This window comes from Piliocolobus tephrosceles, chromosome 8, assembly GCF_002776525.5.
Source record: "Piliocolobus tephrosceles isolate RC106 chromosome 8, ASM277652v3, whole genome shotgun sequence".
NCBI classification, from domain to species: Eukaryota; Metazoa; Chordata; class Mammalia; order Primates; family Cercopithecidae; genus Piliocolobus; species Piliocolobus tephrosceles.
In genome coordinates this window covers 70,114,046-70,141,655 of record NC_045441.1, presented here as the reverse complement: position 1 = coordinate 70,141,655, position 27,610 = coordinate 70,114,046, and the positions used below count along the sequence as shown (strand labels likewise).

The 27,610-nt window shown below is 33.7% G+C and overlaps 1 protein-coding gene across 13 annotated transcripts in view; it reads left to right on the top strand.

Annotated features, from left to right (window-relative positions):
* The window catches only part of PHF14 (PHD finger protein 14), a 200,398-nt gene that overhangs the window by 60,145 nt on the left and 112,643 nt on the right, over positions 1-27,610 (top strand). For all 13 annotated transcript variants that reach the window (XR_002734259.2, XM_031936051.1, XM_023224837.2 and 10 more), the window contains 7 exons: positions 2,850-2,996; positions 3,636-3,906; positions 4,203-4,309; positions 5,988-6,083; positions 7,908-8,011; positions 10,137-10,268; positions 18,982-19,150. Coding sequence is in view for 12 of the 13 variants with exons in the window: in XM_031936051.1 (XP_031791911.1) it covers positions 2,850-2,996; positions 3,636-3,906; positions 4,203-4,309; positions 5,988-6,083; positions 7,908-8,011; positions 10,137-10,268; positions 18,982-19,150 (1,026 nt within the window). In the remaining variant the exon portion in view is untranslated. The remainder of the gene's footprint in view (positions 1-2,849; positions 2,997-3,635; positions 3,907-4,202; positions 4,310-5,987; positions 6,084-7,907; positions 8,012-10,136; positions 10,269-18,981; positions 19,151-27,610) is intronic.

The following is a 27,610-nucleotide window of genomic DNA, read 5'->3' as shown; positions in this document are numbered from 1 at the left end:
TTCTCAAGGCATTTGCATTTAAGGCACTTGCCTCAGATCTACTGAATCAGAATTTGCAGAGTTGGGCTCTAGTAACCTCTATTTAGAAACCTCCTTAAATGAATCTGATGACAGTCAGGTAATGGCTAAGGAAGATGGATCTTACATACTGGACATAGGTCTTGGTTCAGCAACTTAACCTCTCTGGCTTTCAGTTTTCTATCCATAAAATTGATATTAAAATGGTAGAACCCACCTCATGTGGTAGTCGTGAAGGTTGAAGAGATAATATATACAAAAGCACATGTGCTTATTTCATGGTAGATATTCAGAAACATGTCTTTCCCTTTACATCTTCTTTTGGGAGTAGGATCTTGAAAGCTCCATTTCTCTAAGCAGGTTGAAGGGATATTCCATGTCAACCAATGAATTAATTAGGACACTATTTTGACTGCTTTAACAAAACCAAATAACAAGTTGCTTAAACGAAGAAGTTGAATTCACTCTAATAAACAATTCTAGACTGATTGGATACTGAGGGGAGTTTGGTTCCAGGGATTGGTTCCCTTCTTTCTTCCTGCTTCACCTTCCTTTAGTCTGTTGCACTCTCTTACACAGTCAAAGATGGTTTATCACCATCTTGACTGGATTCTTCCTCATTGGAAGTAGCAAAGAGGAGGTTAAGAGTAGGCAGCTTCCTTTCAAGAGCATGGTGTGGGAATTTCATACAACTTATTGGCCAGAACTTAATCACATGGCCACATCTAGCTGTGGGGAGGCTGGACCAGATAGTTTCTAGCAGGGTAGCCATATGCCCAGTAAAAAACTCATAGGGTTCTAGTACTAATGGGAAGAATAGATATTGTAAGACAGTTAGTAGTTTCTGCCATAGTAAGTATTGAGGTTTTTCTTAGGTCAGAGTCTTGGTCCAAATGCTTAACTCACCTATGCAAGCATGAACCCTATCTCTAATGACTCAATTTCAACCTCATTTACTTTGAAACATTAGAATACCTAGATCTGGGCATTTGGGCTGAGGTTCAGTATAATCCTTATTTCTGTTAAACATCTCTTTCACCAAGATTTAGAGCATGTCATGAGAAAGCAGCTGTTTGTATATGTTAATGTAGTCTCCTAACTAAATTTTTGTATTTTATTTTTAAAGCTATATGAAGAAATTATAAGTAAACCCTGTTTTACTAATGTGGTAACTGAGGCCCAGAGGTGTTAAGCAATTTTTTGAAGTCCCATAGCCAGTAAATGGTGGAGCTAAGATTGTATCCAGGTTTTTATGTCTTCAAATTCTGTGATACACATTGCTGTACTGTGACATCTGTAGATACCACACTACAGAACTGCCTCATATGCTTTTTTTTTTTTTTTAATATTAAGGACACATTAGATTTTTTTTTTCTTTCTATTATATGTCTCTCCTTGATAGTGTTATCATTTCTCTTTGGGTTGTAAAACTCTACTTAGAGACACTTGACATATCTTAGAGAAAAACTAATAGCTTATGTTTACTGTTCCTTTTTGGGACAGACATAAAGAATGAACAGCCTGTTGTTTTGTTAGCAATTACATTGTACATTACTTTTTTGGACTGCATCTTTACAAGTTGTTTTTGATAGAATAAATCCTCTTTTTTGTACATTACTTTTTCTGAATGAAAATGTACTGTTAGGCTATGAGAGAGCTGTAATTCCATTTGAGTTTTTAGGAAAAGAGTTAAGGGCTTAACTTAAATTTTCTTATTGACAGGGCTTGGAATTTCTGAATTCTATTTTTTTTTTTTTTTGAAACAGAGTCTCACTCTGTCACCCAGGCTGGAGTACAATGGCGCAATCTCGGTTAATTACAACATCTGCCTCCTGTGTTCAAGCAATTCTTCTACCTCAGCCTCCCGAGTAGCTGGAATTACAGGCACATGCCACTGTGCCTGGCTAATTTTTGTGCTTTTAGTAGAGACAGGGTTTTGCCATGTTGGCCAGGCTGGTCTTGAACTCCCAACCTCATGTGACCTGCTTGCCTCTGTCTCCCAAAGTGCTGGGATTACAGGCGTGTGCCACCACACCTGCCCCTTAATTCTATTTTTATCCTCAGTAGAATGTGTCCATTGTTAGCCAGTTAGAAATGCCACACTTATCTTGTTGGCTAGTCGAATATTGTTGTTTTGCAATATTAGTTTATGTGTGCATAACTTTAATATTTAATGATTATTCCTACCTAAGAGTATTAAAATCCTATTTGTTTTAAATGGTGACTTTTTTAAAAAATACAGCCAGCCCTCCGTGTCTGTGGATTACACATTCTTAGATTCAACCAACTGCGGATCGAAAATGTTTGGAAAAATAAAAGCATAATAAAAAAGAATACAAATATAAAACCAATACAGTGTAACAACTATTTGCACATTTACATTTGTGTATTAGGTATTATGAGTAATGTAGAGATACTTAAAATATGTGGGAGAATGCATGTAAACTAGATGCAAATACCACACCATTTAACATAAGACACTTGAACATCCACAGATTTTGGTTTCTTTGGGGGGTCCTGGAACCAGTCCCCCATGGATATTGAAGGGTTACTATACAAGTACACCCAAATAATACATTATATTTGATTTCAATATCTTTAAACCCACAGGCCCTTTAAAGAAAAAAGTTGTTGGTAATTTGAAGTTGATGTACAAGATTAAGTTTCTAAAGAAGTAATTTTTATCATTATAAAAATTATTTTTGTAATTTATTAGACATAACTAGCACTAGTAGATTCTTTGAAAAGCAAGTAATATTCTTTTGTGTTAGGTCTTTTATGACTCTTCGGACTACAAATGTTCACTATTTTTCTGCGCTTTTTTTGTATAGGATATAGCAGATCCATTCTTTGCTTATTGTAAGCAACATGCAGATAGATTAGACAGAAAGTGGAAGAGAAAAAACTACTTGGCTCTACAGTCCTATTGTAAAATGTCTTTGCAAGAGAGAGAGAAGCAACTATCACCAGAAGCACAGGTATGGGATTCATATCAAAACCTGTGTGTTTTTGTTTTAAGGTTATGTATGGATTTTACATCTCATGTGTGTTTTCCAGTGACAAGTGAAGTATAATAAGAAGTTTGGTTAGTTACCTAGGAAGTGGATTATGATTAAGGTACATAGTGAGTATAATTTTTGGCTGAATACAGTACTCCTCATTTAGTCAAACAGAGCAGTCCTTTATAAAGTATACTTTTACATTGAAAAATGTGACTTTGAGGAAATTACTCTATCAGTGCAATATATTGACTACATCTTATTTCAGTCTGTTCAAAGGATTTGGTCAGTTTGCCAATATTTAAAATATAATTTTATATACATTAAATCTATAGAGACAATAGCAATTATTAAGAAGAGAAAGTTCAGCTTAATTAAATTAGTTTCTCCAAACTCTGATTATAAGTTAGGACTGTTATTACTAGGGGCAGATATAGTTTATTGTAACTCAAAAATTATACAGTATACCTTAAGGATCATTCATACCTATTAATTTGCCTTGGTATAAGAAGTTCTGATTATCTTTCTGTAAACATGGGAATAAAAATCAATGTAAAAATCATAAGGAACATGTTTCATTTTATTACCTTTTAAAATTTGAATACATTTCTTTTATAGGCAAGGATCAATGCCCGGCTTCAGCAGTATCGTGCCAAAGCAGAACTAGCTCGATCTACCAGACCCCAGGCCTGGGTTCCAAGGGAAAAATTGCCCAGACCACTCACCAGCAGTGCTTCAGCTATTCGTAAACTTATGCGGAAAGCAGAACTCATGGGGATCAGTACAGATATCTTTCCAGTGGACAATTCAGATACTAGTTCTAGTGTGGATGGAAGGAGAAAGCATAAGCAACCAGCTCTCACTGCAGATTTTGTGAATTATTATTTTGGTCAGTATAGACACTGATACATGCACAGTTTCACTGAGAACAATTTGTTAATGAAAGTATTTGATATACTGTTAACTTTTAGAAATTTATTAGCCATGCTACATATATCATAGAGGAATGTTTATTTTCCTAACATGTTGTGGATTTTTACAAAATGCTAGGTTCATTTATTTGTGAATATACTTAAAAGTTTTAAACTGTGTAGTTTTATTAATGTGATCATCTTTATGGCTAGTTTCTTCCTATGTCAGTTTTTACTTCCTACTAAAGTAAAATTGGATATTTCATTTAAATAGAGAGAAATATGCGCATGATTCAAATTCAGGAAAATATGGCTGAACAAAAGAACATAAAAGATAAATTAGAGAATGAACAAGAAAAGCTTCATGTAGAATATAATAAGGTAAGTTAGCTACAAAATATGCAACATAATGTGATAGATCTTAGTGATGATTTCTTTTGTGATTGTATGGCATTTCCTTTATGTTTTATTTTTAAATTCTTCTGGAGCTCTTAGGCTCTTCCCTGTAACTCCTACTCCTTATTAGCTTCATTATCATCACCATCTCTTTCTGAGCACTTTGTGTGCCAGGCATAATTTTAATCTGTTTACATGTATTATTTAATTCTCAGCTTAACTTTATAGTGTAGGTTATAATCATTGCTTCCATTTTCAGGGAGAACACTGAATCCTGAAGAAGTTAAATAATTTGCCCAGGTTCACACAAGTAGTCAAGTCATAGACTTGACAAGTGAAGTCAGTTGGTGTGAGGCCAACTCATCTGACTCTATTCTCTATTTCTAACCAATAAACATTGCTAGAGAGATTCACTTTCTAAGTTTGTAGAAAATTTAGAAACTTTTCTGTAAATTATTATTTTTCTTGAATTATATTATAATGTTTGGAATAAAAATTTCCAATTTGAATTTTCATGTAACCTCTTCATCCTAATGAGAAAAGATTCAAAAAGAAATATCTTATAAAAGCAAAATATGGTTAAAATGTCATACCCAGTATAACTTGACATATAAAACGGGTATTGACTTATTGTTAGAAAACATTTTAAGTCATAAAGAAAGAGTAGGAAGTACGTTTCCAATAATCAGCTACACTGTGTAGTAAAAAGAGTACTTAGAATTAGATTCAGAGGACCTGGGGATTCTTGCTAGTTCTGTGATCTTGGCCAACTCACAAAAGCTCTGTGATTCTTAGTTTTTTTCATTGGGAAAATAGTGGAAATACATCTTGATAGAGTCACAAGGATTAGTTAGCAGAATGTGATGTTATATAGCACACTGTAAAAGAAGGTATAAACCTAGTTATCATCATTAGTAAAAATGTCAGCAGAAAATAAAATGCTTACAGCAACAGATACTGCTGAATAATTGGATAGCCTTGTATTTCAGTGGTATTGTGGCTTGAATATATTAAAAATATATGGATATATGGAGGCCGAGAACAGTGGCTCATACATGTAATCCTAACACTTTGGGAGGCCGAGGCAGGTGGATCACAAGGTCAGGAGTTGAGACCGTCCCAGTAGTTTGAGACCAGCCTGGCCAACATGGCAAAACCCCGTCTCTACTAAAAATACAAAAGTTAGCTGGGTGTGGTGGAGGGCGCCTGTAATCCCAGCTACTTGGAAGGCTGAGGCAGGAGAATCGCTTGAACCCAGGAGGTGGTGGTTACAGTGACACAAGATTGCATGACTGCACTCTAGCCTAGGTGACAGAGTGAGACTCTGTCTCAAAAAAAAAAAAAATAGATCAAGACCATCCTGGCCAACATGGTGAAACTCTGTCTCTACTAAAAATACAAAAATAGCTGGGTGTGGTGATGCGTGCCTGTAGTCTCAGCTACTTGGGAGACTGTGGCAGGATAATCGCTTGAACCCAGGAGGTGGAGGTTGTAGTGAGCTGAGATCATGTCACTTGCACTCCAGCCTGGCGACAGAGTAAGACTGTGTCTCAAAAAAAAAAAAAAAAAAAAATTATATATAGAGAGAGTAGAATAGAAATGTGGATATTTCTTAAATTGTCAGATATTTTAATGAACTTTACTAATTTGACTTACTTTGTAGCTATGTGAATCTTTAGAAGAACTACAAAACCTGAATGGAAAACTTCGAAGTGAAGGACAAGGAATATGGGCTTTACTAGGCAGAATCACAGGGCAGGTTAGTTTCTTTCCAATTGCTGTCTCCTTCAATTCTTGCTCTCTATATGATTTTTAAAGAACAGATTTTTGATACAACTGTCATTTGACTAACCGAAGAATTCTGTTTGATCAAGGCCTAATCCTTTGGGATAATGATTTCTGCTTGAAATACACCTAGAGCATTGGAAGCTGCATACTGAAAACCTCTAGTTTAATTTGGTTGTTTCAACAGCTATCTTGTGTGCAAAATTTTTTCATTTGCTCTAACTGATTGACCTGTCATTTGTGATGAAGCTTAAGACTTGAAGCATGAGTTTTTCCTAATACATTCTTCTTTCTTTTAATTTAGCAGTTTTAGATTCTTTGCCACATTTTTTTCTTTCATGTTCTTATGCTGTATTTTGTTTTCTGTTCTTTGGATGTATAATTTAAAATTTAAAAAGGCAAACTAGAGATATTCATTTTTATGTTAATTTGGTTTTCAGCTGTATAAGAGATGGTTATTTAAACTTTTATGTTAAAATGTATTTTTTCCCGTTTAACAGTAGCTGTGATCGTAGTTATTTAAAAAACTTTATTCATGAACACCTTTAGCCTGTTAAAGTTTTTGGTGTTGAATAATTATTGTTAGATGGATTTCTTTGAATGCCTTTTTTGATACTGTGTATATAATTGATAAATTAAGTTTTTAACAAATATTTTTAATTATATTTTTTAAGGATGATGGAGACCCACTGTTTGTGGTCCTTTCACTAAAACGTAGTTTTATTTGTGAAGGAGCTTTTCGAGCAGATATTTTTCATTATACTTGTTTTAGAGGTTTATAGAGAGTCAAATTCATCACACAGCTTGTGTAGATATTTTATGAAGTGATACATACTGATTTGTACTGTGCTATATACCAGCTTTGAAGATGCTTTATGTGAAAAGAATGTATGTGGCTTGTATCATAAAGAATGTTTTAAAAGGTGAGAATTAATAGTTGCCTCTGGGAGGATCAGCCTTGGTCCCTGGTATTAGGTTGGTTGATGGATTTTTGGAAGATGATGGTGTTTTATAGTTAATATTTGGAGGAGTTAATGTTGAATATAAGGCTTTAGTTTATTTGCCAACCTAGCATTATCTTTTGGCTTGATATGCAAGTTTTTCTCGTAAGAATCTCCTGTTTAAAGTATTATCTATCATAAAACACAGTTTCATTTATTAAAAGACTTTTAACAGAGATTTGCAAATTTCCTTTTGCAAATGTAAAATACACAGCCCAAGTAGAATTCATTTATACTGCTTGCATGACACTTTTTTTTTTCAGTTGGTTGAACAGATGTGGGCCCACCAGGCCACTGAGAAATGACTTTGATAGATGGTTGCTGTCTGAGAAGCCAGCATACTACAGATTAGTAGAAACCCAAAGAGAATCTCACTTGCTTTGTTGGAGAGTTTGGTCCAATAAGATAATTTTTCTAATTAACCTATGGAGCACCAATATAGCTGGGGTGCTGAAGAAAATAAACGGCCTCAATATTCTTTTTGTCAAGTGTTCTGTGTTTTTTTTTTTTTTAAACCTCCTACCTATGTGTCTTTGTCTTTCAAAGCTGAAGTAGAAGTTTAATTTTTATGTTTTAGTGTACCACTGAAAATTGATGAAAGTCTGTAATTATAGATTTCTAATGGAAATAACTATTAGAAGAAAGCTCATTTTAATCCTTTTTGCCAATATAATAATTGGTAAGGCAGATTTTCCCCTAAAAATCCTACTATATTTACTTAGCTTGAGTGGCAATTAGAGGAAAATGTTGCTTTTATTTCTTAAAACAATATATACTACATTTGTTCAAATCAATAGAAGTTGAATATACCGGCAATTTTGCGAGCCCCCAAGGAGAGAAAACCAAGTAAAAAAGAAGGAGGCACACAAAAGACATCTACTCTTCCTGCAGTACTTTATAGGCAAGTAATGAAATTAATAATGATAGAATAATATTGTGTATTTTTTTAAACTGATACTTATTAGAAAGACGATCCTGCAAATATTTGAGAATGAATTATGTCCATAGCAGAATTTAAGTGCATTTGACATTCATTTTATCAAAGATGCATTCCAGTTTGAATGATAGAGGGGATTTTTGTTGCTGTTTTAACCTAAACTCTATGGAAATGAGCAGTACTCTTTGGGGAATTGGAAAATTACTTTAGATAACATTGTGGTTATTGTCTTAAATAATTAAAACAATGTAACAGATGGGCATTTGTATTTTATTTTACTTGAATGAATCGTAGAGTTTGTTTTATAGATAGTGATAGGTGTCATATACATGTATAGAATGAATCTATTCCCTTTGTAGATAGTGGATAATGAAGATAAGTTTTAGTTTTGAGGTTCTACACTTTTTTTTTCTCTTGATGCTCAGTTGCAATCACTTTGTTTGCTTAAGTATTTTTGTTTTTTTACTTTCTTTGCTCAGTATTTTCAGTGTTCACCGTTATAGTAAGTTTATTGTAGTCAAGACTTCTTTCCATAAATAGGTTACGATCTCACTTCTTCCCAAATAATTTATATTGATTAAGCGAGAGAAGTTTAAAAGATGCTAGTGTTTTTGTATGTGTGTGTATATTTATCCATGTATATGCATACATGTATGTATGTTATGCATGTGTAAGTACATAAATATTCTTCTCAAAATTTCTTTCTCAGAAATAGTAGCAATAACAACAATATCAATCTCCATAACTACCTTCATTTTTTTGGTTGGAGGCTCCCTCTGCAAGTAATAGCAAATAACTTCCTTGAAATGTGCGGAAAGCCCACATTGTATTAGTGTACAATGTGAACATTAGCACATTCTCAGGCCAGCTTTTTCAAACATGGTTGGTTCATTTGGAACCATCAGGCAATATCACTATGCTGCTGACTTTTATGACTACAATTTGTTTTTGTTTCAGAATATATTTTAAGCGATTTTTCTTTTTTACTGAGACCAGGTACTGGTTTTTTATTTATTTATTTCGGCTTTTTAAGTGTGTATGTGTGTGACTTTTTTTCTAGGAGTATTAAAAAAAAAAAACCTAACCATCATTGCTTTCTGTACATTCCAAATATAAATATACTTTAGATTTTCAGGTGATGGTGCTTGTGTACACAGGTGTAGTTAAATTGCCTTTTTGCATAAGAGAAGTTAGATTTCTGAGAAACCTAAAAATCCTAAAACAATAGTAACAATCACAAAATTCCATAATCTTTGCAAGAAATATCAATTGATATGTGTGTGTGTGTGTATATATATAGTGTGTGTGTTTTTAATTTTTTTACTTTTGAATTTAAATAGTATATATATATATTTTTTGAGACGGAGTCTCACTCTGTTGCCCAGGCTGGAGTGCAGTGGCCGGAACTCAGCTCACTGCAAGCTCCGCTTCCCGGGTTCACGCCATTCTCCTGCCCCAGCCTCCCAAGTAGCTGGGACTACAGGCGCCCGCCACCTCGCCCGGCTAGTTTTTTGTATTTTGTAGTAGAGACAGGGTTTCACAGTGTTAGCCAGGATGGTATTTTTAAGACTCTAAATCCAATATTGAAAAGAGACTCATGTATACTTGTAGTATATCTACATGTTGAAGACTCTTTGAAAGGTTTACAACTAATGGTAGGAAATAAACTACATTCTGTTTGTGAAGGAATTTTTTTATAGTTTTAGAAAATTGGGAATTTACTTTGTTCTATAATTTATGTGTCTAGAGAAAAAGTGAACTAATGTGAAATGGATTTTAAGTAATAATTAAAATTAAAATTAATATGATGTTGAGGATAAATACCTTATATATGTAATTCCTTAGAAGGTTTGACTCTAGTAATATTTAAATTTGTATCAGATCCAAGCTATTTTTAACATTCTCAAAAGTATTTATAACTAACAGTTACTGACATTGTAAAAAGATGTGTTAATGAAAGAAATCGTCTCTCTCAATAGAAGAAATATTAAATCAAGATGAAATTTTATAATTTAAAAAATATGCTATAAGTAAACTGCGTTTCACTATGATAATTATTGAAATCTTTACTTGCTGCCTTTATTAAAAGTTGTGGAATTTGTAAGAAGAACCATGATCAGCATCTTCTTTTATTGTGTGATACCTGTAAACTACATTACCACCTTGGATGTCTGGATCCTCCTCTTACAAGGATGCCAAGAAAGACCAAAAACAGTTATTGGTAAGTAAAATAGAGATTTAGATGTTTCAATTGATTTACTCTTAGTTTCAGCAGTATAAGATGAAATACTATATTTGTTCATAATAAAGTATTTGGCACATTTTAAAATTGACTGTCATCAATATTTATTATAGCATTATGTGACTAAATCTATAACAGCTTTTTTGAGAAATGAATTTTTCATTAATCGTGGCTATTATTTTAGCAATAGATTCTTCTTTAAGGCATGAATTCTGTCCATTGCTTATAATTCTTTTGTTTTATTGTTAAGAATTTCTCAAATGCTTTATTGTTACTTTGAAATTGAATTTATCTAAAATTTGCCATCATATGCTTTTACTTGCAATTTAGTATCTTATTTTTAGATTAGTGTCAAAGGCTTTACTTCTGGTATTTGGTATTTGTGCTAATTATTGAAATCCAACCATACTTTGAAATACTAGAAACATTTGATAAACATTTCTGAATTTTTTTAATTAACAGGCATATCTAATCACTACAGACATTTGATAAGGTTATAGTATCTATAATGAGTTTTGTCCTTTCCTTAATTTTATTCTAAGAAAGGGACAGATGTTCAGATTTTAATAGAATGATTTCTTATAGGAAGGAGAATATAGGAAATGGAAAACTTTGGAATGAACATGAATATTCTTTGTATACAAGTTCCTTAACCTTTCCAGTTTCAGAAAAGAGTGAATCCCAAATTTTTAAATTTTAATCTCTACAAGAGGTTGTGTGTGTTCCTCAAATACATTAGGCATATTTTTTGACCTCATTGTTTTATCACTTAAGGCTGCCTCTGTTCATTTGATTAGGAAGCTGAAATTTTTTCACTATTTTCACAGGATTGCTTTTTATAGTGTTCTTTGTATCAGCTTGTTTTCAGATAATCATACTGGCCTGTTCTTTTGAAATACAGTGGAATATATTTATTATGATATTTATGTGCTTCAGAAACTGCTATAGCATATTCAAATCCCAACAATGTTAATAAGCATCCTGGGTGGGTGTTTAAATTGAAAGTTAGTTTGATAGTCTCCAGAGCCAGGATGTTTTGCCATGAACTTATATGGAGATATGCAGTTCTCTCCTTAAATGAAGTTATGGACCCTCCTGTTACTGCTCAACCTGCCGAGCTCTGGTTTCCAGTGTGTGAGAGTGTCTGCAGCCAAAAAAAAAAAAGTAAAATCATGTTCTTTGTAGCAACAAGGGGGCAACTGGAGGCCATTATACTCAGTGAATTAACCCAGGAACAGAAAACCAAATACTGCATGTTCTTTCTCACTTACAGGTGGAAGCTAAACACTGGATACTCATGGGCATAAAGATGGAGCCTACTAGAATGGGGAGGGCAGGAGGGGAACAAGGCTTGAAAAAACTGTTGGGTACTATACTCACTACCTGAGTGATAGGGATCGATCCATTCATATTCCAAACCTCAGTATCGTGCAGTATACCCATGTAATAAACCTGTGCATGTACCCCCTAAATCTAAAATAAAAGTTGAAATTTAAAAAAAAAAAGAAAAAGAAAGAAAAGAAATAATGTACATAGCCTGAGGTGTTTTAGTGAGAGCACTCCTAAAAGTGCTCCTAAAGTGCTGAGGTGTTTTAGTGAGAGCACTCCTAAAACTTAGAGCCTTTTCACTGGTGTTAGTGGTTTTTAAGTAAAAGTAGAAGTTAATATTGTAGCATAGTGAAGCCTTTAATTTCTTCTTGTTTGTTGTGATCACATTTCCTTTGGCCTCTAAGATCAACTTAGCTTTGGTTAGCAGTTAACTGAGTGTATTAATTTTGGAGTGTGCAAGATTCAGAGAATTATGTTTTTTCTTTAGTGTACCTCAAATGTGGGAGGCAGTTTTTACTTTTTGCTTTTTAACATTTTCAGTTTATTTTTGAAGTTATATTAAAGATAATAAATACTCAAAACTTAACACTTTCTAAATATTTTGTCACATTTTACTATTGTCTATGCTGTTGAGGTTATTTAAGTATATTGTATTAGGATGGTAGAAAAAAAATGATATGCAGGTTGAGTATCCCTTATCCAAAGTGTTTTTGTTTTTGTTTTGGAATATTTGCATTGTACCTACTGGTCGAGTATCCCAAATCTGAAAATCCGAAATCTGAAATGCTCCAGTGAACATTTTCTTTGACTATAATGTCAGTGCTCAAAAAATATTTGGATTTTGGAGCACTTCAGATTTTGGAATTTTGTATTTGGGATGCTCAACCTATAATAGTTGCTACTACACACCCTTTTCCCCATCCTATATTCTGTGATGCCATGTTGATAATTTGAAATTGAAATTGCCATTGTTAGGAATATTTATACTATAGAAATTACTAAATACTACATAGTAGGGTTTTCCCCCCAAAGGTCAAGTGTTAGACATTTACTAGCACATCTCTGACTGACATCTGCTTTAGACTCTACCTTGTTCTTGCTAGTCCTTTTTTAAGGGAAAGGGTCCTTTAATTTCTCCTTGTTTCTAGTGATCAAATTTCCTTTTATGACTAGTGTCCTATTACTGGACTCTTATTTGATGACTGTGCCTTAGTCTTTAGCTTAAACTTCCACAGGTCCTTCTGGTATAACATTTCTGAATGGTCCTTCTGGTATAACATTTCTGAATATTTTTTTTTTTTTTTTTTGCTATTTTTATGTTCTGCAAGCCTGTGGTAACACCCTTACTACCAAATACCCCGTAAGCAAACTGTACCTAGAATTAATTACTATACAATCTGTTACCTTCTCAGATATAATATTCTACTCGAATGACTATTGAAGCACTTGCTATCCAGCCTTTTCTTCCAGTACCAGCACTGTTTTCATGGAGACACTAGTTCTAGATTTGGATGCTTTCTGTTCAGTCCATCCCAGAGTTCAATGGACTGTGCTGGGCAGGTTAAGACATGTGATATCAAAGAAAAGATGGATACAGATACAGAAGTAATTACAGGTGAAGGGTTGGGAAGTTGAGTGAATTCACATTGGACAGGCTCAGACATTTTGGTGATATAGGAGTCTGTTGAGAGGGAAAGGACCTGGGATGATGATGGGCTCTGAGAAGACAGCAGATGGTTGGTAACAACTTACTGTGGAAAAATCAAACTGACTTGCTGAGGCTGTGTAGCAAGAATGTTTAGTGCATAAGTAAATGTGATTATTTGATTTTTCTTGAATTATACTCTGCTGCCCAGGAGAAGGAGAGGGGAAAACCTAGGGGCTTCTTAAGTTGGGCCAGGGATGTGAAAAGCTAGTAAAGAAGAATATTAAAATGTGGGTGAAGAATTCCACAGGGAATAGAGAGGCTAGTGTTGGTGTGATCTAGGTTCTGTTTTGTTTGTACCTCTTTCTAGTATTTAAAATGCATTTTGTCTCATTTTTAGTTTGTTATTTTAGTTTTTGTTGTTGTTTTTAAAAATATACAATCATCTCCACACTGCCTTAAATTCTAAGACACGTTTGGTAGGATACAAATGGTAAGAGCTTGATTTATTAGAGTAGACCAAATAGTTAATCATCTCTTAATTTTAGAATACTAATGTTATGTTTCTGCCCCCATTCATCTGATTGGAACTTGTGTTGCGTTTTCCAATTGTTTGAAGAATATTCTGAAACACATTATTTAACAGAGAATTGAGTAATACTATATTCTTTTATTCCTTGGATATGTCTGTGTTTATTTTATGATGAAAAGAAAACACAAACCCTTCTAGGAATAGTTTACAGAGGTTTTTTCCTTTGTTTTTCTTGATAATTTGTTCATTTAAATTTTTTGTATTACCTCTTTTTCCCGTTAAGTACTAGTAGGAATTCCAGCTTTAGAATGGGGCATTTACTGTATATGAATTAATAGGCATATATCTGCTATTAAAGTTTTATACAGATATTATAACTACAAAAAGAATAAAATTTACAAATTGAGTTAAATGTTGTCCTCTGCCCTTCAAAGAGATACTCATAATGCAGAAGTAGGAGGGACTGAGGTATTACTTGTCTGAGAAGAATGATATTTGAGTCACCTCTTAAAGTTTTATGTAGGCACCTGTCAAGACTTTCTTCTAAATACAGGAGAAGACATGGCCAACAGCTTAGATATAAGGAAAAAAACTCTGGTGTGGGATCCTGAGTTCTTGATGACTAAAAAAGATAAATTGTGGAGGAGAAAAGAGTAAACCATGAAATATTTGGAATATGGAATGTTACTGGATTTATTGCATTTAAAGATTCATAAAATCATTTTTTTTAAACTTACACGAATAAAATTCTCCAAATTAGTACACTTTCTTGTTTTTTTTTCTTTTTCGGAGATGGAGTCTTGCTCTGTCGCCCAGGCTGGAGTGCAGTGGCACGATCTCAGCTCACTGCAACTTCCGCTTCCTGGGTTCAAGCAATTCTCCTGCCTCAGCCTCCTGAGTAGCTGGGACTATAGGCGAGTATCACCATGCCCAGCTAATTTTTTGTATTTTTAGTAGAGATGGCGTTTCACCGTGTTAGCCAGAATGGACTCGATCTCCTGACCTCATGATCCACCTGCCTCGGCCTCCCAGAGTGCTGGATTATAGGTGTGAGCCACTATGCCTGGCCTAAATTAGTACACTTTCTTGTCTAAGCGCTATTAAACATTTTTCTTTAGTAACTAAGATTCTGAAATCCCATTGGGTCATCATTCTGATTATAGGTTGTAGTTGTATGGTGCTAGAAACGTATAGAAGGTATAGAAAATTGAGAAAAGGCCAGACGCAGTGGCTCATACCTGTAATCCCAGCACTTTGGGAGGCTGAAGCGGGTGGGTCACTTGAGGTCGGGAGTTCAAGACCAACATGATGAAACCCTGTCTCTACTAAAAATACAAAAATTAGCTAGGAATGGTGGCAGGTACTGGTAATCCCTGCTACTCAGGAGGCTGAGGTAGAGAATTGCTTAAACCTGGGAGGCTGAGGCTACAATGAGCTGAGATTGCGCCAATACGCTCCAGTCTGGGCGACAGAGTGAGACTCTGTCTCAAAAAAGACAGAAAAAGAGGGCGGGTGGGAGGATAAGAAGGAAGGAAAGGAAGGGAGAGGATAAGGCGGAGGGGGAGGGAGAAAGAGGGAGGGGGAGGAAGAGGGAGGAGAGGAAGGGAGGAAGGGAAAAGAATTGAGAAAAACCTCTTAGTATTTCAGCATGGAAGTTACTCTGTTGCATAAATTCCTGACACGGATTTTTATTATACTTTAAATTTTTAATTGACTTGGATCAATTAAAAGGTTAAGATTATCTTCAGTATTGTCCGTGGGAATTTTAAATTTTAGGACTCTACTCTCTAATACAGTGTGTTAAGCAACAATATACAGGATTAAGGTGAGTTTAGCTAAATTAATAGATAATAGCAGTTTAGTGGATTATTGAAAGAAGCCAGGTATGTATTTGACTTTAGGAAAGATAATCATGATTTTCCTTAAAATATTATTTGATTTCGACTGGGCATGATGGCTCATGCCTGAATTCCCAGCACTTTGGGAGGGTGAGGTGGGTGGATCAACGAGGTCAGGAGTTCAAGACCAGCCTGGCCAACATGGTGAAACCCCGTCTCTACTAAAAATACAAAAATTAGCCGGGCATGGTGGCAGGCGCTTGTAATCCCAGTTGCTCGGGAAGCTGAGGCAGAGAATTGCTTAAACCTGGGAGATGGAGGTTACAGTGAGCCTTAGATCATGCCACTGCACTCCAGCCTGGGCCACAAAGCAAGACTCTGTCTCAAAAAAAAAAAAAAAAATTATTTGATTTCGTTGAATTAGACAGGCCATGGCTTTAGGTTATTATTTCTTAGCATCTTGTGTACCAATTGATGTAGCAGAAACACTTTTACATATCTTAAAGGCTATTTATAAGATGAAGGCTATAGTGTTTAATAGATTGTTGAAGAATGGGTAAGAAGTATTATGTCCATAATACTCTTGTAGTCTACTCAGTGTAGACTCTATCTACTGCAACGATCATGTGGCGGTTGTCTTGAAATAGGAATGGATATATTCTGCATTGGCAGTTACATTTGTTTAGATTTTTTGAGTTGTTCAGTGTTTTGTGGTGTTCAGGGTATAACATTTCTATTCTCTGGGAATTAGAGAGCCAAATTTCTTTGTCACCTAACTGTATTCGTTTTAGTGGGGATGGAAGTGAACATAAGAATAAAGAATGTCCCGACAAGGGTAGTAGCTACCGAAAGAGAAGCAAAGAGGAAATATTTCAGTTTTTTAAAAAACAAAACAATGATTTATCTGAAAAAGGTACTTGCTTCTATACCCAGGGGATTTAGATAACATTACGTTTGCCTGTTATTTAAATAGACAAACAACATATTTTAAAAGTAAATTAGAGCCTGGCACGGTGGCTCACACCTGTTATCCCAGCACTTTGGAAGGCTGAGGCGGGCAGATCACCTGAGATCAGGAGTTTGAGACCAGCATGGCCAACATATAGTGAAACCCCGTCTCTACTAAAAAATCCAAAATTAACTGCGCATGGTGGCACACACCTGTAGTCCCAGCTACTTAGGAAGCTGAGGCAGGAGAATCAATCGCTTGAAAGAGGAAGGTGGAGGTTGCAGACTGTCTCAACAAAAAAAAAAAAAGTGAATTAGAACTATTTGAGAAACTTTGTCTATATTTCACTCAACTGATAGAAATGATCAAGTAGCATTAAGATTATAATTTAATGCTGACAAGTGAAGCAATGGGCCTTTTTGTAGTATAATTTGGTAATTTCTCTAGTCATCTCTGTTTCGAAGGCTGTTGCATTTATTGTTACTAACAATATCTAACATTTCTGGGGTTTTCACAGTTCTGCTAATAAAGTCAGAATATACTTATCATTTCAATTCTGAGATTCTGTAAGGTGTGTATTTTCTCTTACCAGTCCTTGATGTTTTCATATGGGACAAATGCAGGAGCAATTTAGTATATTCATTTAGTTGTATTTTTGTTATGATGGTAATCTGACAATCTAGGGGACAATGTGCTAGCTATAGTTACATGAAGGGTAGCAATAGATACATAAACGTTTTCTGAGTAGTACATGATTATGTACATTTTTGTTTTGCTTTCACTGAATTTCTAGTGCTAAAATTTTTACTAACCTATTCTTAAAGAATTGGAAATTTTAAGATATTTACATTAATACGTTAAGGATTCATTTGTATTTTAGGAATAATATCTTTCCATTAACAAAACAAATGGTATTTGGTATTTAACTCTGTTGCTGGAGTTCAAAATTTAAAGCTGTCACTTTTACAATTAAATATTAGTTTAATAAGTTTACAGTATTAGTGAAAGATGTGAATATTGATGGAAGATGAAATCAAATCATAAATCTTTGAAAATTCTATGAGAATTATAAGCTACATTCAAAGATACTGATATAAATATATACAAACTAAATATCAAATACACTTTTACAGATTATAATCATTTTTATTAAGAGAATACTATCAAACTTTTGGAGAATTTGCTTTTGATCATTCTTTTACATTTGAAGAAAATATGAGTAAAAATTTACTTTTAACAACTGGTTTTAACTTTTTGAAATGGTCCTTTATGATTCACAATGTAAAGATTTCCAGCAGTCCTTGTTTAGATTTTTGCTGTCTAAATGTTAGCCACTAGCCGCATATGGCTATTTAAATTTAAATCAGTTAATATTGAAATTTGAAATTTTATCAGTGGTATTTGCCACATTTCAAGTGCTCAGTAACCATCTATGGCTAGTGGCTACTGTTCTGGACAGTGCAGATATGTAGATAATCCTAATATTATACAAAGTTTTGTGGGATACCACTTGTCTAAAGTTTTAGTTTCAATTAATTTTTAATATTAGCCATATTAAATTTTTTTATAAATGCTACTTTAACAAATTCCTTTGGTAAATAAATGTATATTTCTTATTTTAGAAGTAGTAGGGGCCACCAACTAACATGACCCTTTTTTCCCCCAACACTTCTTGGAGTCTGTTTCTATAGTTTCTTTAAGTAGTATATTCAGCACAACTTGTCATTGACTGCAATTAAAAGATATGATAACTGTGACAAGGAGTAGTGTTAGGGTCCATGAAGGACTTTGATTTTTAGATATCACAGTATATGTCATTTAAAGAAAAGTCATGCTTTCCAAAGGAAAATTGTTATTATTATTTAAGATAGGGTCTTGCTCATGTTATCCAGGCTGGAGTGCAGTGTCGCAATCATGGCTCACTGCAGCCTTGATCTCCTGGGCTCAAGTGACCCTTTCACGTCAGCTTCCTGAGTAGCTGGGATTATGGGTGTGTGTGTGTGTATGTGTGTGAAGACAGTTGTCTCACTATGTTGTGAGCAATCATCCTGCCTCAGTCTCCTGAAGTGCTGGGATTATGGGTGTGAGCCACTGCAGCTGACAAAACCACCTTTCTAATCAGTGTTGAATCTCATGTTGGTTCACTTAAACATATAGCATTGTTAAATATGTTCTTATACTTATAGGATACATTAAATTGCCTTAAATATTATATTAACAGTAGTCACTCTTAGAAGAGTGTTTCTGAATGTTTTTTCATTATGTACCCTGTGATCACATTACCTGTGTATATTTTTATATATTCTTCTTAAATTCCTGGATTTTGTATTTATAAAAACTATAGCTAAAGCCGGAAGATAATAATAAATACATGACTTAAATTTTTCCCATTTATGTAGGCAGTGCTCAGAATGTGACCAGGCAGGGAGCAGTGACATGGAAGCAGACATGGCCATGGAAACCCTACCAGATGGAACCAAACGATCAAGGAGGCAGATTAAGGAACCAGTGAAATTTGTTCCACAGGATGTGCCACCAGAACCCAAGAAGATTCCAATAAGAAATACGGTAGTTTGTTTTTTATTTATGATAAGCATCATACAATTCTGAGGCCAAAATTTCAGAGGGTGAGAAAGACACAGGGCGAACGTTACTCAGAAGTCAAAGAAAAAGACATGTATATTACTATTGGTTACTCTTAGCAATTTTTTTTCTATATTATGAAATATACCACATGCTTACCTGAGTGTTTGTAGTTTGTATTTTGTTGGAGGCATAATAATAATGAACACACCAGAGCATCCAACACCCACCTTAAAAGACAGACCATTCCCAAAGCTTTAGAAGTTTCCTGTAAATCCTCGACAATCTCATCTTTATCTGTCTAGCCCAGAGGCCACCTCTTTACTCAGCTTTACGTTTCTCATTCATTTCTTTTTCTTTATAGAAGAGATTTACACTGTAAATCTATGTACTTATAAATAATACGTGGTTTATTTTTATAGGTTTTGAATTTCATATGAGTGGAATCAAATGTTTTTCTCTGGTAATTTGGTATTTTGACCAAAATTATGTTGATTTGATTCAGACATGCTGATCCATGTAGTTGTAGTTTATTTATTTTCACTAATGTATAGTTTTCTATGGAAAGAATAGATTATTACCTAGTTTTTCTTTTGCTTTGTTGATGGGCAGTTAGGTTGTTTTCATGCTTGTCTACTCTATACAGCTTTGTTTTAAATATTCCTATAAATATCTCCTGCAGCATAGTAACAAGGAGTTTGTGTATGTATTAAGGTGTAGATTTGCTAAGTTACAGACTATCTGCATCTTCAGTTTTGCTAGATAACTGCAATTGTTTTCCAAATCAGTTCACACTCGTACCAGCAATGGATAATGTTTCTGTTGCTTCAAAAAATTTTGTCCAGTGTTTTAATGCTTTCCAATTTGATGCAGGGAAAATAGCATATTGACATTTTATGTTGCAGTTCTCTTAGTACTCATGATTTTGAGCATCTGTTTACTTATTTTTGGTAAGTTGTATTTCCTTTTCTGGTAAATGTGTATGCAAGTCTTTCACCAGTTTTTCTGTTGGGGTGTTTACCTTTTTCTCATTGCAAACTATTTGAGGCCAGGTTTTAAAGAGTTTCTTCTGGGGAAATCATTTATGTTCATTTTTACCAGGTACCTTGGAGGGGCCTTTACCAACTTGAGAATATTTTAAATAAAAGTTTGGTGTGTATGTTTTCTATTACATCAAGAGTGTAAATTTCAAACCTTTAAGTGCTGGCTTACAGTTATGAATTCTTAGGGCATACTTTCCTGGCTTGAGCTGAGGCAGGCACTTTTCAAAAATCTTTCTTCCCACAGGGGAGATATAAAGATATTTTTAGGGTTAGTTGTCATCATTTGTTTTGTTACCTGTTTCATTTTAAAGAGTCTTTGATTTTTTCCTCAAAGTAACAGTTTTCTCAAAAAAATTTTTTTAGTCTGTATTAACCTCCTATATTATAATCACTTAAAAGATCTTATTTGGGAGAATTCACCTTCATTTTTTAAATCAGTTTTGTGTTACGGGCTCATATAAAATTGATGAGGCAAATCTGAGAATTGTTCTCTCTTAGATAATTGAAATAGTTTTTATTTGTAGTTTCTACTGTTTATAACTCTTTTGTTAGGCTTCAAAAATATATTTTGTTTATAAGGGAACTAGAGAGAATTTTCCTTTGTTAAATAACCCTGCTAGTTTCTGTTTCTAAAATATTTTCTATAATTGTTTGAAAATGGTAGCTACAGTTATTCTTGAGATCTTAGAGAAGAGTTATTACTTCATATGTCTGTCTGCAAAGATTATCCTCTTATGAAACATTATTTTTCCAGTTTCTTTATTGTTTCAAGAAAGCCTTGTGATTAGTATTATCATCCTTAACTTTGGAGTTATCATAGAGAGGGAAATTATGTATATTACAGTGATATTTTTGTGCCCATAGTTCAGTATTACTTGAAATAAAAGAGAACTCTTTAATATTAAAGGATCCTTCTATTTTTTTCTCTCCTTTACTGGTCTGCTTTTTTTTTTATCCTAAGGAAGCTTTAAAATTTGCTAATATAATCACATTCCTTTCATCTCGTTCTTTGTCTCCAGTTTTCTTGTTTAAAAGTTTTAGACTTATTACAGATTTTGGTCAGTGAAACACCGGGAAAAGAGTCCATGGCCAATAATTTCAGGAAATGCAGTGTGATTATGTTCTTACTTGTAGAAATTCCAAAGCATGTTGAAGCTCCAAAAAAAATCCTAATATTTAGAAATAGGATTACTTTTATCTGTTCTTTTTCTTGTTTTTATCAAAAAAGCATTTTTTAGGACACTTTTAATTTTATTTTTCATTTTTTGGTAGCACGGAGTACTGTGTGGTACTAAGTTTGGAAATGATGCTCCAGAGACCATGGATTATTTGCATTAGGACCATCTTGGATATTTATTGAAATGTAGACTTTGGACCCACCCTAGAGCTAGTACAGACTTTGGACCCATTCTAGAATTAATGAATTAGAATTTATGGGGTTTGACTAAGCAGATTTCTTAGGTGCTAAGCTTATACTAAATAAAAGTTGAAAATGATTATGAATGGTGATTCACTTTCCTCTTTCCCTCTCATCTTTTCTGCCTGCCTTCCAACAATCCATTCAGAAAACCAGACAGTTGGTATAAGGTATCATACTAAACTGTTCAAGGAATGTAGGAATGAGAGATACAGAAGAGAGTGATCAGTCATTTTAATCGTGATCTTACCATTTATGCTGAGTTCCTGTTGTTACCTTAAGTTTTTACTTATTTCTATTTCAGAGTTGTATTTATCTTTTTTAATTAATAGGTGGTATGGTGAAAAATGAGGTGTTCTAGTTGTGTTTCTTAGAACAGTGTTAATTATGAGAGACCAGGCATACAACAGCTTACTAACTTGTATAAATACCTTTTGCAATATATAACTGATTTTTCTCTCCCATTGTTACATTTTTAAACTATTGCTCCCAATATTCTCCTACTTACACTTTTATTTTAGCACATGTATTACAATTGGGAACATTCTGTCTTGAAATACATTATTATAGTATTTTTATTTTTGTCAGTGTTTCATTTTTCCTGCCATTAATTGATCAAAGTATAATTTGTTTTCATGTTAGTCTTATTATTCTATCATGATTTTGAAGAAAATTTTACCTACATGACATACATAGGGCAATCATGACATACCCCAAGCTCATAAACCTGAATTCCTGGCAGACAGCGATTGCCCTGTTTACCACAGAAGAATGGGTCCCATTCTTATGTTTCATCAGTGAAATTATAGAATTGTTGTAAAGGCAGCCTAAGAAAGCTCTGTTTAAGTACTTTGTTATTTAGACATTTCCTCTGCATTATTTCTATGTGGAAACTTTTTACTTCCTTTTAGGCAAGGAAATTAATTTTGAAGAAAATATAAATTAGCTTACCCATATCCCTTTTGAAGTTACTTTAAAATTGATGTTTATACTTGTGGACATATTTTCTAATACTCTAATATAACTTGAAAGCTTTCAGATTTTCTTTTTGCTTTCTTTGCACTCTATGTCATGTAGTGACTTTTTATCTTTTATAGAAGTGCCAAAGGACTTGTTGGAACCTGTCTTTCCATAGTTTTTACACACATGCATCATCATCTACTGTCTTTGAAGTTCTGAGATCTTTCTTCCTGACTGACAAATTCTGGTTGTGTTTTATATATTTTCTTTTTTGCAAAATAAGTGCAGTAAATAGTCAAAATACTTTTTAGCAGCTTTGACTGAAAACTATATTGTTTTTCAGGATGCATTATTTCTTTTAGATCATTATTTTGGAAGGGGGTTTAAACACATTTAATCGTTTTTCCATCACACTTAACAATGTGAGCCACTAGCCTGTTTTAAGTGGCAGTCTTTGAGAGATAATCAAATATCCTAGAGCCTACTTTTATTACATTTATGTTTTAACTAATTTTACACATATGTAAAGTACCTATGTAATAATGTTTAAACGTAAGTCTTGAGAATCTGAAAATATGAAATATGTTTCATATAAATATTTTTAGATGCTAATTTAGGAAAAATGTTGAAGCATTTGGATTCAGTTCTATTGAAGTGACTAAAGGTTACTATACATTATGTTCATATTTATTTTACTTATTCTTATACTAACTGTTTGAATTATTAAAGTTCTGGGACAGAAGGGTTATTTGTGGGGGCTTTACATACCAGAGTTTTATATTATCAGACTCAAGGTGACCTCTGAGGTATGAGTCAGATTATAAAACCTCTATCTGTCATAGATTCTTAGAAGAAACCCTGGCAAACAGTTTTTGTAGTAAATTAGAACTCACTTTGGCTACTTGGAAGAGATCTACTCTGTGGGTGTCCTTAGCTCAAGTAATCTTATTCAGAACCCTGAGACTCCTGTTTTGCTTTTTGCCTCTTGGAAATCCATCACTTTAGTTTATTCCTAGGAGTATGAAATAAAGATAAGAATAGGTGGAGCTTCAAGACTTTACTTATTTTGTATGTGCTATTATCTCTGAGAAGGTTTTTATAGCAGCACTTACTTGTCATGTGGAATATATATTTTATTATATATCGTTAGACCCATAGTTATTTCAGTTTATAGTAGTTAAGACAAATTGGTCATAATTTTCTTTTTATTCTCCCATGTATTTTCATAACCCTGTTAATATAAGCTAAATTAGATAAAAAGAAACTCTACAGCCAGTTGACCAAAGGGAAGGCACTCACTTTGGGTGACTGCCATCCCATCTGTTGTTTATTGATAGGCAACAGAAACAGATGACACCTTGTTCATAATTTGTTTTTTGTATATAGCAGTTTTCTTTGAATATTTCATGAACTTTAACTTGTTTTCAATATAGTTTCATAATTGAAAGAGATATTTTTAGGAATTATATATATGTATAATTTTATATTTTTTAGAAATTATATATATTTTAATTATCTATTACTACATATAATATTTACTATACATATAATTTTATATTCTTAGGAATTAAATATATATTATATTTATATATATTAGAATACACTTTATATTGAAGCATTTTTGAATAGCTGCCAGAAAGCTATTGGCATTTATTCCCCAGCATAAATCTAATGCTATTTAGCTTAACAGAGGTTTTCAAAGTTTGACTTAATTGTCCTAATTAACATTGATTTTGGAATTTTGCCTATGAATAAGCATGTTCTATTTTTACATATAAGTTACAGAGAGAGGCATTTCTTATGATTCATCTAACCATATATGACTGACTTTAATTATTAATTTGTATAAACATTGATTTGTCAACAAAAACACAAGTGTTAAATTTAGTGACCTGGTCACAAGTGAATATATGAAACCTTGTTTAGTGGTATCAAAGATGTTAAAGTACTGACTCTCTTTTAATTTTAAATTTAGTTCATTTGCCAAATCAATCATGCATTTAACTTTATTGCAAATTAAAATGACCTCAGCTCTAAAAAATTAAAATACATTACATGTTTTTTAGTCCAAATGATAGAGGAGTTAGAGAAATGTTTAATTGTTTGTTTTAGATGAATAAACTATTTATCTATTTATTTTTATTTTTATTTTTTTGAGACAGAGTCTTGCTCTGTCACCCAGGCTGGAGTGCAGTGGTGTGATCTTGGCTCACTGCAACCTCTGCCTCCCAGGATCAAGCGATTCTCATGCCTCAGCCTCATGGGTAGCTGAGATTACAGGTGTGCGCCACCACGTCCGGCTAAGTTTTGTATTTTTAGTAGAGATGAGATTTTGCCGTGTTGGCCAGGCTGGTTTAAAACTCCTTACCTCAGGTGATCCACCCGCCTCAGCCTCCCAAAGTACTGAGATCACAGGCCTGAGCCACTGTGCCCAGCCAGAATAAACTATTTAAAAGTTGCCTACTAGGTAAGATAATTTTACACCTTTTCAGTTTAAATACATTGTCTCTAATACAATGCCAATCTCTTCTATGGATTTTTTAATCACCTCTTTTCAAGTAAGTTTATCACAGATAGATTACAAGCAAGGTGATCTAAGCAGCTCAGGGTTGTAATTATTCCCTAGGTAAATCAGGTTCTTAAAAAAAAAAAACAAAACAAAAAATTGAAATGTGTCAAGATTTGGAATGAGTTTTAAACTTTCATTTACTTTTAATAGCTTAACTAATTACTGTCAAAATGAATCAGTTTGGAATTGCACCCCAGCTTGATTAATCATGTGGAGTTTCCAGGTAACGTATCTATTACATTCTAAAGCACATACTTGAAAAGTAAAATTCTTCCTTCTTCCACATATTATTTTCATCCTACTGTTTTATTGTTGCTAAAGTTGTTGTAGCCTCAAAATATATAATAAAAGGACCACCCTGTTATATATACTTCTATTCATCTGAGGTGGGACAAGCTCTTTGGTAACTGAAATTTGTCAGATGAGCCATACTTGTTTTTGTTTTTCTTCTTGCTTTTTTGTACCATTTCTCCCTCTTTTAAATTCTGCTTTGTTTTGGGATTCATTCAAGGACACTGCTTTTAAGATAACTTGTCCTTAGGCAGTTATGAATTTCCATAGTTACAGTTGCTGCCACTTCATTAAAACTAGGAAAAAAAAAAAAAAACACACAGCTTTCAACATTTTCTTGGCTGGAGGACTTGGTATTTTATATAGTTATATTTGGATCAAATTCTCTTTTATTTTTTTCTTTGGAAATATTAGTAATGTGATAAATGCTAAGTAAGAGTGCTGTAATTACTTTGGTAATGAATCAAGTTAGTGTGTAGCATGGAGCTACCAGATTAGGTAGACTTTAGTGCCAGTTTGAATTTACCCTTTATTGGGTATAATTCTCTAACTTCATTTGAAATGTAAGAAATCTTCATTGGGCGTCACAATGTTACAGTTTAGTTTAAGTATTCAAGTGCAATAAGAGATTTGCATTCTTAATGATTTTGTTCATTTCTATTTGGGATTAAATTATTATTCTTGGATTAGCCATGCAAGAAAAGTCACTGAAGTGACAGTTGAGATAACTGAGTTTAAGGTTTACCTCAGAAACTTAACCAGCTGTGTGACATCAGCAAGTCATTTCTCTGGATTGCTTTTTCAGAGTTCTAAGATGATATTATTTTATATTTTTATAACACGTTTGTTTTTGTAGATGGATATTGTTTATGTGTCTTGTGTTATTTTAAAGTATTACACGAATATATCAGTGATTACCATTTGGTAATAAATGTACTTAAAGTGACTATTTTAGATAATTACAAATACACCTAATATATGAGAAGAAATTTATAAATGTAGAGAGAAATGGAGTTATACCATTGTGTGATTAAATCACTAATTGGCATTATACGATATGATGCTAATTGCAATCTGGGTATGAAGAGAGTTTCAGTTGATGGAGTCATACCAGATATTTGAAGACTTAAGTTATTATCAAAATGGTAAATAAACATCCTTAAAAGAATTGAAAACATGAACTTGTAGCATTAGCATACATACTTGAAAAATTAATTCAAAACTAGATGATACATTTGCTAGTTTGTTACCTAAAAGATGAGTTGGATGAAAAAAAATGTGAAAATGTATGGCAGTGTTTTGCACATTCTGTTTGGAAGTTTGTGGAACTCAAATGAGTAATTTGAGTATTTTCCACTTGATACTGGTTACTAATTTGGAACATCTTATTGAAATGCCCTGTAGGCCAGGTGCGGTGATTCACTCCTGTAATCCCAGTACTTTGGGAGGCCAAGGCAGGTGGATTGCTTTAGGTCAGGAGTTCGAGACCGGCCTGGCCAACATGGCAAAACCCCTTCTCCAGTAAAAATGCAAAGATTAGCCAGGCTTGGTGGTGCACACCTGTGATCCCAGCTACTTGCGAGGCTGAGGTATGAGAATCGCTTGAACCTGGGAGGCGGAAGCTACAGTGAGCCAAGACTGCTGCACTGTACTCCAGTCTGAGCGACAGAAGAAGATTCTAAAAAAAGAAAAAAGCCCTGTAAATATACATTATGCAAATTATATAATAGAGTACCAAATTAGGGAAAAATAAACTTTTTGTCAAATTTATATTTTATTTTTTTATTTATTTTTGAGACAGTCTCGTCCTGTTGTGCAGGCTTGGAATGCAGTGACTCCATCATGGCTCACTGCAGCCTACATCTCCTGTGCTCAAGTTATCTTCTCACCACAGCCTCCTGAGTAGCTACAAGCACTCACAAGCATGCCTAGCTGATTTTTTCATTTTTATTGTTAGTAGAGATGAGGTCTCTCTGTGTTGCCCAGGCTGGTCTTGAACTTCTAAGCTCAAGCAGTCTTCCCACCTTAGCCTCTCAAAGTGTTGAGATTATGGCCATGAGCCATGGTACCTGGCCTGTCAGTCAAATCTTTTAATTTGTATTATATAGTATCATCATTCATTAGTTTTGATTTAACCACTTATAAATTTATTTTATTAAAACAAG